The sequence below is a fragment of the Corvus moneduloides genome, chromosome 12 (genome assembly GCF_009650955.1).
Source record: "Corvus moneduloides isolate bCorMon1 chromosome 12, bCorMon1.pri, whole genome shotgun sequence".
NCBI classification, from domain to species: Eukaryota; Metazoa; Chordata; class Aves; order Passeriformes; family Corvidae; genus Corvus; species Corvus moneduloides.
The window spans coordinates 47,599-66,263 of record NC_045487.1 but is presented as its reverse complement, the minus strand read 5'-3'; the positions used below and the strand labels follow the sequence as shown (position 1 = coordinate 66,263).

The following is an 18,665-nucleotide window of genomic DNA, read 5'->3' as shown; positions in this document are numbered from 1 at the left end:
CTCTTTAGACTTCAGAGGAGGACTAGACTGAGATATGAGAAAGGGTTTTGCCTGTGTCTGGTTTAGACTACTTCATGTTCTCTATAATGTCCTTCATTTTGAAATAAATTAGTGGAGCAGAAGAGAAGAAACTGGATTCTGTATCTTAGATTTTTTTGAATGTTTCTTGTGATTTCGCCATCTCCAAAGAGTTTTAGTACAGACATTTTTCTGACTGATTTAGGAAAACGATGATTAAACTGTTGTGCTGTTTACAATCTCGATATTAAGGGTCAAAGTAGAAAAGTGACTAGGAAAAAGTAATGCTAGTTTGTTTTGCCATTGTTTGTCTTCAGTGATGTCAAATTTAGAAAATACTCTCCTCTCATGATAACATTTATTTTTAAATTAACTTGGTGGTAGGCCATGTTAATGGTTATCTGTTAGATCACTTCTAAACTTTTAAAACTGGTAAAGATGATTTCTATCACCTGGCCTTTTACCCCTGAAATAAAAGATGATCTACAGCTCCTGTTCCTTTACATACCACAATAGGCAGATACTGTAGGAAAGCTGCAGATGAAATATGTAAACTTAGTAATATCAGAATGGATTTTTGTTTGCAGGAAAAATGGTTTAAATTGTAGGACATAGTTCAAAAAGAAACTGCAGCCAAAAGCTTAAGAAACACTTGAAATTTTCTGGCAGAACTTTTTTTGAGAATATCAAGATTTACCCTTGAAAACAAAAGTCAGGAAGATTTTGAAGGACGGTAGTGTTTTTCTCAACTCAAAGGGTTTCCAATATGGGAAGAGTTAAAATTTGGTATTCAAACAAGTCTCTGACTTGCTGTAGACTGAGTACTTTTATCCTTCATTGGTGTAGGCTGTTGACCTCCTTTTGTGGTGATTGGAAGTTTAACTACCTTGCAATACTCTAAAACCAATGGTGAACCTTCAGATACTAACAACTGTGGAGAACTGGCCTGTGTCAAATTCTATTTTCTTTGTCTTCTTTTTAGTAATGATTTAGTATTCACATTTGGGTTTTGCTATAGGAGACATTCTGAATGACAGCCATGCTGAAATTGTGGCCAAGAGGAGCTTCCAGAGGTGAGGCGTGAATGAAGTTTACTCAATGCTGTAACAGTGCTGTTACTCAATGCTACCTGAGGTTTTTGTGATGCAAATCGTTTTGACCTATTGCTGAAATAACCAAATTTTGCAGCTTCAGATATGAGAATGTAGTGAAAGACTGCATTACTTCTGCGTAGGCAACACTTCTTTTCCTGTTGTCAGCAGGATTTTAGCCTAATTTTTATACTTCTAGGTAGTGTTAAGGCCCTTTCACAAAAGCTTGCCTCTTCCTTGTTCTTGTAGAGCCTCTGTATGAAGAATTAGGATCTGATTTCATGTGGCATCAATGTAGATCTGATGACTACTAGTCAGGGATAGAATTTTTGCTCTTTCTCACATACCAGTCCTCTTGTTTACATGGGATAAACTGGTTCAGGGAACTGAGCCAGGAGAATGGTAATTCTGCAGAAATTAGTACATTTCTTGCAATTTGATACACTAAACTGAATCTTGCAGGATCAGATGGGTTGCAGAGTTGGTAAAAACACAGACAGTGGGGGGAGAGTACCTTATCTATACAGTCTGAGACAGTTAACTCCATGAATCCAACCCTGTGATGTCTATTATTAAAGTTGCAATGATATGTTTACATTTGTTATGTTGGATGCCATCTCTCTGTAAAAGCATAACTGGCTCCTGATAGACTCCCATCAAGAAAGAACAGGCACTAGAGGGCATCTAAGTTTTGTTGTGTTCTCATGCATCAAAAATGAAGTAAATGTTTCATGAAAACTTTCTACCTAACAGGTATCTTCTCCATCAGTTGTGGCTTGCAGCTTCCCATCAGCAGTGTATCTTTAGTCCAGGAACTGAAACTGGGAAATGGAAACTCAAACCAAATGTCGTATTTATTTTCTTCTCCAGTCATACCCCGTGTGAGTATGCTGGAGTGAACCAATTACATTGCTCTCACTTCTAGAATCTTTTCTGCCTCTTGTCTTTCTTTAGTCTCTCTTTGGTCTGCACTGAGAATGAGGCAGTAATTCATGTTACCAATACGTGCCCAAAGATGTACTTGACTGGTCCTCCACAGATAGATTTGGCATTTTGTCTCACTGGATGTGATTCATGAGAACTCAGTAAATCTAATGTACTGCTCATTATGTAGTGGACTGTTTCACTTTAAACAATAATGGCTACTATTTTCTTTTCCAGAGAATAACATACTTGTCAGAGGTCCTGTCATACTGCCTGGTTGTTTTGCTTTAAACATTATCTCCTTGGGTTAAAATTTTAATGAAAAGTTCTGACATTTACCTCCGTTCCTAAAAACAACCACAGAAATGATATCCCGCATCCAGCCGACAGCAACCCCCAACCCCGTGAAACAAAGAAAAAAAACCCAAACAAGCACTAAAAAACCCCCAAACCAACAAGCAAACAAAAAAAGCCAAAACCAAGCAAAAAAGAAAAACGGGGGAGTAGAGCCAACACTGACTTACACAAAACCCCTCAGCAAACCAAAACCACACTCCTGAAAAACAGGACAAAAAAATCCCATTCATGAAGCATCACTAGCTCCCCAACACAAAACTTCTTAGGGAATGTAATGAAACTTCTGTCACGGAAAACATTCTTCGTGTGTTTAAAAAAACCAGCACCACAAAGATGAAAATCTGTTGACAAAATGAATGAATGTAGCCTCTTGGTCTACCAATGTATTGGGCATCTTGATGTTACCATGTCCTCTCAGTGGTGTGTTTTTCAACTGCTGGTCTGTTCCAGAGCAAAGGAGTCTTAAGAACTCTCAAAATATGCCTCATCAATAGTACTTCATAGAGTGAGTTAGTTGCTCATACATTTTCATGAGTTTGAGTGCATTGCTGGAATATGCAATGTTATTTTTCTTCATTAGTGCATTTGAGATTAGAAATTACATCTTCAAATTTATTAGTGAGAATAATTTCATGACTTTCTCACATTGTGAGAAATTTCTCACATAAATCACCTGGCCTGTCAGGCTTGCTTTGCTTTGAACTGAGGTTCAGAATTTTGGTTCTGAGCTTGTTTCAGTGATACAGATTAAAGTTTTCACCCTTACTTGACAGATGATTCTTTCATTATTTTTTTGAGGTTTGTATTGTTTAGTTAGATCAGGCTAGTTTTCCCGTGAGTCTTCAGCACTGCTTGTAGTCTGTCAAATGCCTTTGTTAGCTTCTACTTTTTTTATAGGTTGTAAATTTTCTTTCTTGATTATTTCTTGCATAGAATGCAAAATGAAGCATATATTGGCTCAAATTTCAGTGAGATTTGATTCAGCATTGCACAGGACAATTTTGTTTCAAAAATGTGCTCTCATAGTTAAGTTTTCCTGAGTGAAGATCTGTGGAAGCTACTAGTAGTTGTAATATTACTGGTACGATGTATTCCAGTCACAAGATGTGGTTTTGGCCAATTTTGTTATTTCTTTTATTCTAGGTGGAGATGCTTCTATTTTTCCAATCAGTGAACCGGAGAACCAGCTTTCTAAGCCGGTGACTGGAGGTCATGCGGGTGGACAATCAGCAGAATGTAGGAGTAACCATAATCACTTGTGTCCAGAAGATAAAAGGAAATCAGGGAAAATGGCAAGTAATCATATACTCAAGAGAATGAAAACTTATGATGGTGGTTGTTTTTCCATAATCACTGAAGACCTGGCTGTTCAGCATGAATCTGTGAAACGACAAGGCAACACAAGTCAAAAGAGCTGTGAACGTTCTGCAGACATGCAAACAGCTAATAAGGAGACTGGCTTACTGAGACCAAAGTTAGTAGATGTTCATAGAACTGGAGCAAAATGTATACCTGGAGAGCTGGGTGATGCCCGAACACCTGGGTTAGGGTACCACTCTGTGGGATTATTACGAGTGAAGCCAGGTCGAGGAGACAGAACATGCTCTATGTCCTGCAGTGATAAACTGGCTCGCTGGAATGTTTTAGGGTGTCAAGGAGCTCTTCTGATGCATTTTCTGCAGTATCCAGTGTATCTGTCAGCAGTTATAGTGGGGAAGTGTCCATATAGCCAAGAAGCTATGAGGAGAGCAGTTATTGAAAGGTAAGTGCTCTCCTCAGATGGTGCGTATGGAGACAGTGAGTTTTGGAAGACAATGTGTGTCATACAAATACTAGAACTTTAATAAGCTTTTGATAATGTGTTGTAGGGGGTTTGGTTTGTAACCGGGCGAAACACCAATTTAGTGTAGTGGTTTGGTCCAAAATACTCATTACTGTTTACCTTCTGTGAGATAAGAATTAGGAGAAAAGCAGAGCAGGCACTAAACTTGAAAGAATATAAAGAAGTTTATTAACAGACCTAAAAGAAGAAAAAAATCATACCACACCTTCAGAACACTTCTCCTCCCCCCCCACCTTTCTCCCTTCTCCCAGTGACAATGTAAAAAGACAACCCTTGAGATGTTCAGTCTGTTACCACTTCCATAATAACCTTGTTCAGTCCATTTAGGAAGAGGAGTCTCTCTTGCCCATGCTATGAAAACCTTATCACAATGAGACAGCCGTCCGGGTTGGTTCTCTGCTCGCATGTGAGTCCCTTCCCACGACTTGCAGCTTTTCCCACAACTGCTTTTGAGGGTCCATTCTTGAATTACTGGAGTACAATTTTAAGGTTGAGCCATTCAGAAACAGAAGTTCTCTTCACCCATGTCTGGGAGCATTTCATCTCTAAGAACAGAGGCCCTCCTCCTTCCCTGGGAGCAAAGGGTCCTCCTCATCTTCATCTCTAGGACTATCTCTGGGAGCATCTCTAGGAACGGAGGTCTTTTCCTTTTCCATTTGGAGCAAAAGTCCTCATCGCTTCCATCTCTCCGTGTTCAAATTTCTCATTAAATTACAGCTGCTTCGGCATCTGCCTGTGTCAGCGCAGGTGCTTTTGCTCTCAAGTACAAGTTGAATGCTCCACCCCCATGCCTTCATGAAATTACAACGGGTGCTCTGATACATCATAGCTTTACAACAGAATTTCAGCTTTAAGCATCTCCTCTTTCTCTTCCCTCAGGTTTTCAGCTCTTCACAGCACTAAAAGGATTGTTCTCACCTAGGCCTTGCAGCTGGAATTTCGCTTATCGCTGTTGCTCACATGATCTTTTGCCGGACAGCAGGGCAGCTTCAGCTGAATCTTGGCCGCACTGGAGAGGGAGGGGAGGGGAGCCGAGCCGCTCCAGCTGCCCACAGCAGGGCTGGGGGCGGGGGGGGGGGGGTTCCGCGGGTGGAACAGGGCCCATCAGCTCCAGGATGGCCGTGGCCCGGCCTGGCCCGAGCAGGGCCTGGGCTGGGCTCGCCGGTCCCCGCACGGGGCTTGCAGCCACCTGTTCCAGTGCCGGAAACGAGAGAGAGCTCTGCCCAGGGTTTGTCTATTCTTAAGTGTGGATCACAGCGGCAGTCACAATTTTAAGTGGCTTAAAAAATTGTCCATATTCAAACTGGCCAGCTGATAGGTTCTGTCAGATCACAGAGGAAGCTGTAAGCACCCCTTTGCAAGAACATCACTTCCGAGACTATGCTTTGCTAACCCATGACATGTCTTGTAAGATCCCGATAGAGAATCTGTTGAAGTGTGAGCTGGATGAGCAGACACGTGGATTGTAAACTACCTGAATGACTGGGCCCAGAAGGTAGTGGTCTTTGGGCAAAGTGTAATTAAAGGTGTAAGTAGCCATGTACCCCAGGGATCAATACTAGGTCAAACTTGTTTAATATCTTCATTAATCAGTCATCTGGATGATGGTGCAGTGTGTATGCCCAGACAGTTTGCTGAAGACTCAAGAGTGAGGAGTGGGTGATAGGCCAGAGCATTGTTCTGCCATCCAGACAGACCTCAACAGGCTGGAGAAAAGTAGAAACTTTATGAAGTTCAGCAAGGGGAAGTGAAAACCTGCATCTGAGGAAGAACAGTCTCGTGCACCGATATGTGCTGGGGGCTGCCCAGTTGGAAAGCAGCTTCACAGAAAAGGACTAGGGGTTCCTGCTAGACCTGAAGTTGAAAATGAGGCAGCAGTGTGCTCTAGCAACAAAGAAGGCTAATGGTGTCCTGGGCCACTTCAGGCAAACTATTGCAGCAGGTCCAGGGAGATGATCCTTCCCCTGGATTGACACTGGTTAGGCCACATTTGAAGGGCTGTGTCTAGTTCTGGGCTTCTCAGTACAAGAGGGACGTGGCCATCCTGGAGAGAGTCCAGCAAAGGGTCTTGAAGATGCATAATGGATTTTTAGCACCTCTCATATGCGGAGAGCTGGGATTACTCAGCCTGGCTGAGAAGGCTTGTGAAGAAGGCTGGAGAAGAGAAGGCTTGTGGGGATCTTACCAATTTGTATACATACCTGAAGGGAGGTGGCAGACAAAATGGAGCCAGGTTGTTTTCAGTGGTGTTGGTGATAGGACAAGAGGCAATGGGCACAACTGAAGCACAGGAGGTTCCCCTGGAACATCAGGAAACAGGTTTTTTGCTCTGAGGGTGATGGAGCTCACTGGCAGAGGTTGCCCAGAGAGGTTGTGGAGTCTCCCATCTTTGAGTTACTCAAAAGCCATCTGGACACTGTCCTGAGCAGGTGGCTGTAGGTGGCCCAGCTGGAGCAGGGGTGGTTGGACCAGATGACTTCCAAGAGGTCCCTTCCCACCTCAGCTGTTTTCTGATTTATTGAAGTGATTCAGGACACCTGGTGTGTGACAGCTTGTACTGGTCAGCTGGAAGAAGACAGTTGTGTTGCACTGGAGAGGCAAAGCTTATATGCATTTTCATGGTGGTAAAAGTTTGTCTACTTCTTTAACCTCAGTTACATCCAAGATCTGATCTTTCTCCCTGCTGTGAGTAGTAGAGCTCTTGTAACACAACCTGTCACCTCAGGGAGATGTATGTGAGAGATGAAGTACACTGCTGCAAAATGAGGAAAGTCATCTGTTGTGCACTGGCCTTCTTTCTCCTCAGATTCTTCAGTTGATGAAAACTATCCCAGCAACAAGGATAGGAGGTGGATATTTTTCTTACTGGGGAGGCTAAATCACTAGAGACGAGTAGAGCAGTAGACAAGAGTAAGTGGATTTGGGCAGAGTGAAGGGAAAGGAGAGCAAGAAGAAAACAGGGAGTGCAACCATTCTTTTTAAGTGGCAGTTACTAGACCAGTTCATATGAAAGGTTTGACTTTGTTTAGTAATTCCTTTTGTCTGTACCCCTGCATCCTTCTAGGATGATTATTAAAGAGGTAGTAAGTCTGTTAATGGAGAAGCTCTAGTTACATACGCGGTGGAGCTTTCTGTATAATCCCTTCCTCATTCTGTAACACGTAGCAAGAATTTGCCTAGCCTTGTTAGGCTTAGTGCAGTCAGGCACTTTTTCAGACTATTGCATCTGACAGTATGAATCTCAGTCTTAATTCCTGCTCTATGTAAATGTTACGGTGATTAAACACATGCCGTTTTTTCCTCGTATGGTCCTAATGTCATTCAGCATGCAACGGTAATTTAAGGTAACAAAGATAAGATTATACATAGAACTGTACATATGTTTTGTGTGTTTATAGGCTTTGATTGTAAACCTTTAGGTTCATAAAACAATTGCTGATGTAATGCAGTTGGCTATGTAAATACTTTATGATTTTTATTTTTCTTTGTGACTGCAGAATTATATTGCAGTTTTTGTCCTGCATACGTCATTGACTATAATAATAATATTTTTAAAAACCAATTCATTGTAGTTTTTTTAAGATGGACAAGGTCTTAATAAACTAATGTGGCTTTGTTTATTTTTTTTAACAAATGCTTTTCTGAAGGGAAAAATGCCTTAAAACCTCCTTGTCTCACCTGTATAACTCATGTTCAATTCAGTTTTAATGTAAAAGAAATTTATTTTAGATAATGAAGGGAAATGGTGCAAAATAGTCTTGTTTGGGAAGAACAGACTGAAAATCACTTGCATTTTTCCATGTTTACTTCAGGTGTCAGCACATCTCATCTTTACCAGGTGGTTTTCTCACTCAGGAGGTTAAGCTGCTGCAATCAGATCTTCAATTTGAACATAGCCGTCAGGCAATTCAGGAAGTTCAAACTAACAGCAAAACAAAACTTGTTCCTTGTAGCGCAGGTGAGTTATTTTGGCCTAGTTGCGTAACTGTGTGCAAAAGTCCAGATATAAATGAAGTGGGTTTGGTTGTTTGGAATGGAACATCATTCCTTGCCGGTATACTAGTGGCAAAGTATGAAAAGCAAGAAATTAATATCAGGTCATAACTTAATTGTTAATAATTAATAAAATTTGTCTCAGCCTCTAGTTTCCAGTAGGGAGTTTTCAGACTGAATAAGCACTTGGCTGATGCCATTAAGAATTTATAATCTAAACACAGAAAACAACCAGGGGAAACAAAAGTTTAGTACAAGAAGAAAACAAAAGACTTTATTTCAGTTGGTTTTGCATTCTCCTTGGTAATGAACAAAAGACTTGCCATGCTGAGTCATGTTTGTAATTGCTCCAAAAATCTGTGAATGAAGAAAGAATACAGAGTAGTGTAGTGTACAAGTTGAATTGATAGATATTTCGGGCATGGCATTTTTTGTCGTGGTGATGAATGAATATTTAAACCCCAATGTGATTTAGCAACGTGATCTCATTTGGGGAAAAAAAAAGGAACTGCCACTCTATGTGTATGGCCAAGCAGTTTCTTTAAACTTGGACATGCCTGCCTTCTGCTGTTGCATACTTCCCATTCTGAACCAGAACTGGAAGTTTTTCCATTACAATAGAGCTAATGGTAAGAAAGAATGGAGACAAAGGGTTCCTTAATGGAATTCACATTCATTAAACTGGAGTTATTTACAAGTGGAGGGAAGGAAAATACTTAAATTCTGTGAGATAGGAAGGAAATTTTATCATTGAAAAATAGTGCCAGTTAAGTTAGCAAAAAAGGCCTGAAAGCAGCTGTGACTAAATTCAGTGTATGCCTTTCTTTTTGTACACTTCTCAGGTCATTCCTTTAAGTAAAGATGAATGATGCCTTAGCAAGCTTTTTTTGTGGCAGGTGGTTTCATTCCTTGAAGGAGTGAAAATCAGGGGAAACTGTAAATTTAGGGCTGTTACACAGAGTATTGAAAGATGCTTGATAGGAACATTGCAGCTGTTATTTTAAGAAAATATGTGTTCTGTTTAGTGTTTTGAAGTTTGAGATAATTATGAAAAAGTGAAAGAACAGAAAATGTTTTAATTTTTAAGTAACGTTGTATCTGCTTATCAGAATCTGATATCCTCTAACCAGGTGATATTTAGATATTTCACATATGGAGGGTTTAATACCGGTCGTAAGGATCTAATGTTATTTCATGTTACACAGGATTGTAATTTAGTAGAGTGATACAGCATTGTACTTAAATCACAGTGTAAGTACAATTGGCACGTAGCAGAGTACAACAAATGCAGCATACAGCTGAATTGTAATACAAGGGCGAGTAATTACATAAGCAGTCTTTGAGCATCTTGAATAACAAGATGGTCTTTAGAGTGAATGCATGTGCAACTGTTTTGCCTGTTAGGAAGACAGAGAAGAGGGAGAATTTAGGAAACAGAAGTTGTCTTGTAGTAGAAGTTGAAGAACCTGCTGTTACGCTGTGGAGGGACAGATTGGACACGTCAGTTTCTGTTGACATGCTGCTGATGCTTTGCTCATTACTTAGAAATTGTAAGGTGTTGTATGCAGAGTTTCAACATTAAGAAGTTTACAGTCTGAGATGGTTTCAAAGTTCCCAGACTTGAGATAGAGTTTAAGGCTGTTGGCACTTGCTGTCTCTTTCAACAAATTGGTTTTGACTACTAGCTAATAATGTTTTTCAAGTAAAATCTACACGTATTTGATGTATGTCAGTTATCAAACATGAAACTGCTTAGAGTACACAATAAAATAATAGCAGACAATAGCAGACAATAAATTAAGAAGGAAAACATAGAGTGACTGGTGCGAGTCGTTTAGAGCAGTATTTCACAATCTGATGTGAAAATAAGCCATATAACTTGGAAATTTCTTCATGCTTAGTCCGGACAGGATGCACAAAAGAAAGTAGCATCCCCCTAAGAAATGGAGAATTACAGAGCTGGAGGCCAGCTGTTTAGAGGCATGGACTGTTAAATGATCTAATTAAGATGAAAGCCCTGTGTGTGTGTGCGCATGTGTGTGTTTTCATTTTTTTAAATTAAACATTCTTTTAGGTACTGGAATTCTGACCCTAGAAAACCATGGTCCTCTTTCTAGTTTGAATTATTTTGGGGAGCAATACATGAACATACAGAATGAAAGGAACTGTTAGGTTCTGCTTTTGTGATAAGAGCATCTCCCTTGTTCGTAACGATATCTCTACAGCTATCAGTTGGAGTGCAGTCCCTGAGCAACCGCTGGATGTGACCTCAGACGGCTTCCGCCAGGGGACAACAAAGAAGGGGATTGGAAGCCATCAGAGCAGGTGTGAGAGTGTTGTAATATCTGGACACATGTTTTATTCGTTAGCTTACATGCCTTTGTCAGCTCGTGTGATGTGGTCAGAGTGGGAGGAAATACAGTGAGTAGTGAAGAAGGGGGAAGGTAAAGACCAGGAGAAAAGGAAGAGTTGCCATGTAAGGCAGAGAGGCCAGTTGGAATAATGAAAGTTAAATGAGAATTAACAAGTTTATCCTATTTCTTTGTCACTGTTGAGAGCATTGTTGATAAAGGTGGTGAGGGACTGTGATCAGTTTTTATTAAAAGGATGTTTACTGTTGAAGGAAACAGAATTTTTGCTTTGCATTTTTTTTGGTTGACAACTGTGAGGGAAATGTGTGCATTGCAAGTTCTCTTTCTAGAGATTTCTTTTTCTTTAATAGTCGAGCCAGCTGACGTGGATGTATGATCATTAGAAGTGTTGTTTTGAAACATGACTTTCTGCCATAAAGTTTGAAAATGTGTTGAAATGCTGTCAGCACATTCCTATCATGAACATGTCACTTTTCCAACTGTCATCTTGGCACTGTGCTCTTAAAGAAATCCTCTATCAACAATCATAGTTTAAAGAAATAGTTGCGCACTTTTCTTGAGGTTGAGAGGAATTGCTCATAAGCATCTGCAGACTTCTCCATTTCTCCATCTCTATGTTATCTTCATTTTAGGTGAGGTGGCCAAAATTATCATTGTTCTGTGGAAATTCAGCTTGAGGATTGGTGTTTGTGTTCTAGTTGTTAGCTGATTATACTACAAATTTGTCAATGGTCATATTGTTCATGTTTCCCAGACTTTTTGGGAGGATGATGACAATCCTGACAAGGGGTGAATAGCATAATAAGTACAGCTTAGACAGTTCTTGTGGAGAGTTTATTCATATGCCTGCAAGTTGCACATTCTGAGCTTCTTGAAGTTATGCCTGATTTGACTGAAGTTCATCCTGGTATATCCTAGTATTTCCAAATTTTCAGTGGAAAGAAAAGGACCAGGAACTTGGTGGTTTATGACCGGTATTGGTGTCTGGGGTATGGCTAACACAGGTGACCTAGGTGACTTAGTTCATCTTTTAAGACAGGCTCTGTGTGCACTGTACAATATTTATTCTCAATATGCAGTAGGTAAGTATTCCAGAAGACATGTGAAAGATCAAACAAACCCGCTAACCCCTTTTTCTCAGTTAGTTACATAGTATTTGTGCATCAGCTCTAAAATTTGAGAGCCATCTGCTAGCTGACAACTAGCACAAAAGTGTAAGAACTCAGTTATTATTAAAAGATCCTCCTCTCAACATGTGCTTGAAATTCACTGAAACTTTAAAAAGTTATTAGCGCCTACAGGACCATGTGATTACAAATGTCTCGTTTCCTTAGGAAATCAGGATTAAAAACAACGTCAAGGAACAAGTAAACTATTTACACTTACGAGATAAACAGTCACAAAAGGAACTTTTATAATGAAAATAAGGAATTTACAGCCTTATTGACAGTGGTGGTGCTTAATAATAAACAAGACTTGTATTTCTACATTCTTTTTCCTCTCCAAGAGTCTCAGGGTGATTGCTGGGAAGTGTTGTTTGAGGTTTTCTTCCCCCTTTCAATATGTTAGATAACACTAAATACCAAGGAAGGTAAAACTGACTGACTAAAAGGAATTTGTAGGTAAATAATCTGGTATGTGCTTTTGTTAATGCTTAATTAACTAAACTGCTGTAGGTTATGGGTGAGTTCGGTCGGGACGGAGACGGAGACGAATGGAGAGATCTCTATAGGCAGGTCTTGGGACACAGTCGGTTTATTGTAAAGGCGTGGGTATAGGGGCACTGCTCAGAGCTGCCTGACTCAGCTCTGAGCAGGCCCAAGAGAGTAAGCAGGTGAGAGAGAGAGAGAGAGGGTGTAAGAGCAAGAGTGGAAGTGGAAGAGAGGAAAGGAGTAAGAGTAAGGAAAGAATGTCTGAAGTCCTGGTTACAATACAATAAATCATCTTCTGTACTGAATATTCTAATTGTCACTAACCAATCTAATACAAGATACAAATCTTATAGCATTTACATACAGCCTATAAGAGTTCTTATATTACCATAAAGTGTTACATCTTAACTTCTAAAAACTACTCTTTGGACCCCTTCTGCTGAGCTAGTAGGGTCTGCTCTGACCCTTGGACCTGCCTGCAAGCAGAGGGTATTGTTCAGTCAAGAGGGGATTATCTTCAGTGGCCATACCATTGTTTTCTAGTTGTTCAGTAACTAAGACCTGGTATTTCAAAAGTGGCTTTCATTTCGATGTTGCCTGTAGTTTTCATATTCCCAAAATCTTTTGTCAGGCAATCATATTTCCAAGGTTTTCCTGTTTCATCTTCCCCAACAAACTGCCAAAAACTACAATACGAACCTTTGACAGATTAACTCGAATATTAAATTTTAGAGCGTCTTTGCATGCCATCATCACCAATGGAGCTCAGCAGGGCTCTGTTTTAGGGCCAGTGCTTTTCAGCATCCTAATAAATGACTTGGATGCAGGACTCGAAGGTACACTAAGTTTGCTAGTGACACTAAATTGGGAGGAGCTGCTGACTCCCTTGGAAGAAGACAGGCCCTGCAGAAAGACCTCGACAAATTACAGGGTTGGGCAATCACCAACCATACGGAGTTTAACGAAGACAAATGCCAGTTTCTGCACGTGGCACAGGGGTGACCCTGCATGTATGGACAGACTGGGGAGCAAGAGGCTGTAAAGCAGGGCCATGGAAAGGGATCTAGAGGTCCTGGTTGATGGCAGGTTGGATATGAGTCAGCAGTGCCCTGGCAACCAGGAGGGCCACTCGCATCCTGGGGGCATCAGACCCAGCATTGCTGGCCAGGTGAAGGAGGGGATTGTCCCGCTCTGCCCTGCACTGGTATGGCCTCACCTCCTGGGGACAGGTCTGGGGACTGGAATATAAGAAGATGATAAAGCTCTAAGTGTCCAAAGGCGAGGCCATCAGGATGATGAAGGGTCTGGAGGGGAAGCCCTGCAGGGAGCAGCTGAGGTCACTTGGTTTGTTCAGCCTGGAGAAGAGAAGACTGAGGGGAGACCACACAGCAGGCTACAACTCCCTTGTGAGGTGACACGCAGGAGCAGGCACTGTTCTCTGCTCTCTGGCAGCCAGTGATAGGACCCAAGGGAATGGCTGGAGCTGTGTCAGGGGAGGCTTAGGCTGAGTATTAGGAAAAGGTTCTTCACCCAGAGGATGGTTGGGTGCTGGAACAGGCTCCCCAGGGCAGTGGTCACAGTGGTCCAAGTTCTAGGAGCATTTGGACAATGCTCTCAGGCACATGCTGGGATTATTGGGGTTTTCCTGAGCCAGGAGTTGGACTCAATGATCCTTGTGGAGACTCTATAATTCTATGCCATTTTTGATGTTCTTAAAATACATGGTAGCAACATAGCAAGATTTTTTTTTGATCGGTGGTGTTTTCAGTGCTTCTGGAGAATCAGCTTGCACTTGTTGGAGAACTGAATCAGTCCTTGTTAAGTATGCAAAGATAAATAAATAGAGGAAATAGCTGGGCCATTTAAAACCAAACTACCCTTTATAAACAATGATTCTGGTTGCCATCTCTTTGGGGAAATAGAAGGGCTCAAAGCTGAGAGATGTATGTAGTATCTTCTAAAGATTTTTCAAACTTTGACTCACTTTATTTTTTGATGAGCCTCTTTGCATTTAACTGCCCTGCAGCTATTGCTGAATGTGTCCTCACCACCATAGTGAAAAGGACAGCATTGTTCCAGATATTTCTGCTGCTTCTTTTATTTGTTTTGAATAATACAGAATTTAACAGGTTTTTTTCCATGTTATATGGGAAGGTGACATGTTCATGTTAGGAGTGTGCTGCCAGCATTTCAACACATTTTCAAACTTTAAAGCAGAAAGTCATGTTTCAAAGGCTTCAAAAAAGCCTTTGGAGTCCTGTGCTTGTTTGATCTGTTCTGGGACTAGTCCTTTTGGCTAAATGTTACTGCAGTTGTGAGCTGATGACAGTGCAGTTGCATGCAGATAACAGTGTGATATTAAAATGTTCTTTCTGCAAACTGGTGAGTGCTGGCTGGGAGAATGGGGGCAATGCAGCTCTTTGTCAATATAACATAAAACTAAAGGAAAAGGCAGGTGGACAGCTTGGATGGGATAGGAAAAGTTAAACAATAGGGAAGTTTTTACATTCTTTGAGAAGTGAACGTAATGCTTTCTATCAAAAACCTTTAGTTGGGATGTACTGCTGTGAGCTGTAAGGTGGAGTGAATTTATGATTTTTTTCTTTCATCAGAATTTCTGTGAGAAATGAGACAACTCTTAAAAAGATTAATTTATTGAAAACAGAAAAATTGAAAAATTACAGAAATCAGAAAAACATAAAAATTTGGGATCCTATGGCTCAGTAGATGGTATGGCCCAGGAGCGCAGGGATACGAGATCTTCTGGCTGAGACAGCACTAGACCTCAGGTAGAGAAAAAGAACTTGCAGTGCTGGGCTGACTTTAAAAAAATTACTAAAAGCCCCTTAAAAGGGGTAAGGCTTTTAATGCCCAGCACCGATGTCTCCCACAGCTAGTCTGGAGAGAGCAAGAGGGGAAGAGAGAAGAGGGGAAGAGAAAAAGAGACCCCGCCTCTCGGCTTCATCCTTTTTATAGTTTTTGCTCTGCCCACAGCCCGTCCACAGCCCACCCCTTTGGTCCAAGGCGATTGCTGCTTTCCCTTTGATGGATCATCTCCGTCCACCAATGGCTCATCGTTGTCAAGGGGGGGATGGTATCAGTTTGAGATAAGGGAATATAATACTTTCATTAAAATTCAGGTATTCAGGTTGCCATGGGACTTGCCTGCAGAGTAATGGCTCTGTAGCTAAAAATAGCTGCTGGCTATTAAGACTGGGTGGGGTTTTGGCCTTGGAATCAGAATGCAAGTGAAACACCTACAAAAAGTATTAAAATACATCCAACACACCTCAAAACACTTGTAAAAGTATACAGTAAACACAGGAAAGGTAACTCTTATGGTGTATAGGTGGTTTGAAGTTTGAGAAGGGGCAAGTTTGTGATTTTTAACTGGGAAAATTTTAACTGGGAAGGGTGCAACTCTATTAATAAACTACTTTAAACAAATGAAAACACTGATAATGGAACTGGATTTTTGTACCTGGGCTGATGGGTTAATTGTAACATTCAATTTAAAAATAATTAACTCAAAATTAATTAAAGCACTTAATATGCAAAGACCAAGCACAAATAGGGATTTCATGTATGACAATTTCTAATTTTAAAATTTTTTTATATCAGATCCAAGATCTGTAAAGTGGAACTCTTCCATCAATTCCAAAAGCTGGTGACAAGTATTTCACGAGAGGATCTACCGGACACTCTACGGTAAAGACATTATGATTGCATTTAGAAGAGTGAGTTTATCTTAATGAAACGGAAGAATACTGTGATGATACAGTATCTGCTCATGAATCTCATTTTAGATAAGTCCATAGTTAAACTTTCATACTTGAAAAATGTGGAAAGAGACACAAAATGAGGAAGTAGTATCTTTTTTGAAAACATGAGCTATTAGATAGCTGCCTGCAGCTCTCTACCCTTCGTGGTATTCAAACCCGGCGTCCCAAAATTGTCGTGGAGTTACTGATATCTAGTTGGTGGTCAGTAATTCTATCAAATGCCACTTCTTTGATTCACAAGAAGGAAGTAGAGTAAAAGTAGAAGTTAGAGTAAAAAAAACCTTTCTTCTGTTTTTTTTTTAAGTCTAGGCTAAAATCAGTTTTCATCGTAGTGTATGGTGGAGTAAGAGCTAGTAAGGTGAGATAGTTCATAGGGCTCTTTCTGCAATGCGTTTGTTGCATAAGCAGAGACTTTCTGGAAAGAAAGCAGCTTTTGACTGAGGAAGCCATAGTTGGAATTTTCCTTTACGTTACTAAAACCAAGTTTGGTTTATCAGACTTGAGTTAATTACTTGCAGTAATCATCCAGTCTGGCATAGCATTAGGTGCATTATGTATTTGCTGGTATACCATAAAGTAAAGCATAGTTTCACATGTACAGAAATGTAGTTCTCTTTGGCTTAGATTCTGGGAGATGTAGAAGGTTCCAAATCCATTGCCACAGAAGGTTTGTTGTATTTTAGGCTTACTTCCAGATACAATTTCAGCAGCTTTAGGATGCAGTTATCCCAACTCTTGAGCCAGTTTAACTGCTTGTAGCTGCTGATGGGGATGGTCCCACAGCAGTTCTCTGCTGCTACTGGCTGTAGATGACTCTTTTCCCCCTTGTATCAGTAGCACTTCTCCAATCTCATGATGAGCCGGTTCAGCTAGGTAATGTGGCTGAAAACAATTTCCTTGTATTCTGTGTTTTCTCTCGGACTAATGAATTTAATTGGCTCATGGAAATCTAAAACAGATGAAACCCATGCAAAGGAAGTAGGAGGCATATGTGACTGGAAGCATTGGAGGTAGGCCATTTCAGCCTTTCATGGTACCAAGACAGTAGACCTGGATCTTTAACGGATCTTGCTTGCTTTTGAGTTTTGTTGAATTAAAGATTGCCGTTACCTTCTGTGTCTGTAGAAGTGTCTCCTAACTGGTTCAAAGTTTTGATGTCAACATGAACCATGCTATTGCTGAGATGCTTTCAACTGATTCTATAAGTAGATACACTTTGTCCTTAAATCAGTTTTACATGTAAAAATTTTAGCCTGTTTTGGGTGGGAGTTTGTCCTCAGTTGTTTAGCCATCATAATTTCCTCAAAACAGATTGTGAACTTGTGCATTTTTGGGTAGGTGACTCATTATGCTGATCATGTGCTGCTTACATAAAGTCACTTCACCTCAGGGCTTTTCTAGACCATTGGCTTTGTCATTTCCTTTGACTTTTTTGTCCTCTACTGTTTTTCTGTCTGGGCTTCTCCTGACAAAGTCCAGCTGATTCACAGATGTGGCATTGTTTTTATGCTGCACAAACTCTATCTATACAGTAGAGGTGCTAGTTCACTAGTCAGCTTGTGCAGCTGATTGCCTTTGAAGTCTTTGTTTTTTCTCCACTTAAAAAGCAAAATTAAGAAGTGTCTTTGTGTTGCTGTTTCCTTCATCTTCCCTTTTCCTTTCTACACAGTATTCTGATATTTTCATTTTTCTTTCCCCCTTGGAGTCTGAGTTTGAGTGAACTTCAGATAAGAAATCCTACACTCTCAAATTGTTTCCTCTAAACTTCTGTGTATTTAACTATTACCTGGTTTTGTATTTTCTTCACATTCAAATGTATCTTGTTATCTCTTACCACAAATGGTTGGCTCTAAAGCTGTGCTGTCACCCAGTTTCCTTTTTCCACTTTGACCCTAAGAGACCCTGACTCTTCTAGTCCACTTCTGTGTCTCTTGCCTCCCATCTTTTCTGCTCCCATCAAGGAAAACTCATTCTTGTAGTACTTTCAAATTTGCTGAACAGCTTGTTTTGTAGTTATAGGGTACATTAGGACAAGGGTTACTCTTCACGTAACCCTGCCTTCATCTACTGTTGTCTACTGTCAGGCTAGGAACTGGGGAATTTAAAACTTTGCATGGAACTGATTCTGATGTTCTTTTGTTTTCTTTTTTATTTGTGTGTATATCTAAAGCTGCTTCTCCTGCTTTTTGTGACTTTCTTATTCATTCTTCATTTCTCTCCAGAGGATCAGTGTGGGTGCTGTTAAATTTGAACAGGTAGACAGCCTGCTGGGGCCAGAACTTTGCTGGCTCTTCTAAAAGGCAAGTTTAGGTATTTATAGTAGTATAGCTTATCTAAGATGTTAAACATGACATTCATCGATTTGGGTTTTTTTCAGGATTTAGTTTATTTGCTTTCACATGAGACTGAGAAGGAGGTGCTGTTTGGCTGCCATGAGCTATTTCACCAAGGACCAGATAGTACTGTATTATGCTGTCCCACCTTCTTTCTTCCTTTGCAATAATTTTTATGATCTGTCTTCCGTGCCTTACGTAAATTCTCACTCATCTCTCCAGGTAGACTAACTCAAATGTTGTTTATTTATTACCTCTTACTGCCACCTCTCATACCTAATTTTCTTCTGTTGATTCCCT

General features: G+C 40.5%; 1 protein-coding gene across 2 annotated transcripts in view; it reads left to right on the top strand.

Annotated features, from left to right (window-relative positions):
* ADAT1 (adenosine deaminase tRNA specific 1) overlaps window positions 1–18,665 on the top strand; it is a 30,187-nt gene that overhangs the window by 2,421 nt on the left and 9,101 nt on the right. The window contains exons 4-9 of one of the 2 annotated variants that reach the window (XM_032121492.1): window positions 1,037–1,091; window positions 1,863–1,990; window positions 3,534–4,152; window positions 8,046–8,191; window positions 10,452–10,551; window positions 15,872–15,958. In XM_032121492.1, coding sequence (XP_031977383.1) covers window positions 1,037–1,091; window positions 1,863–1,990; window positions 3,534–4,152; window positions 8,046–8,191; window positions 10,452–10,551; window positions 15,872–15,958 — 1,135 coding nt within the window. The remainder of the gene's footprint in view (window positions 1–1,036; window positions 1,092–1,862; window positions 1,991–3,533; window positions 4,153–8,045; window positions 8,192–10,451; window positions 10,552–15,871; window positions 15,959–18,665) is intronic. The other variant, XM_032121493.1, reaches the window with a different exon arrangement.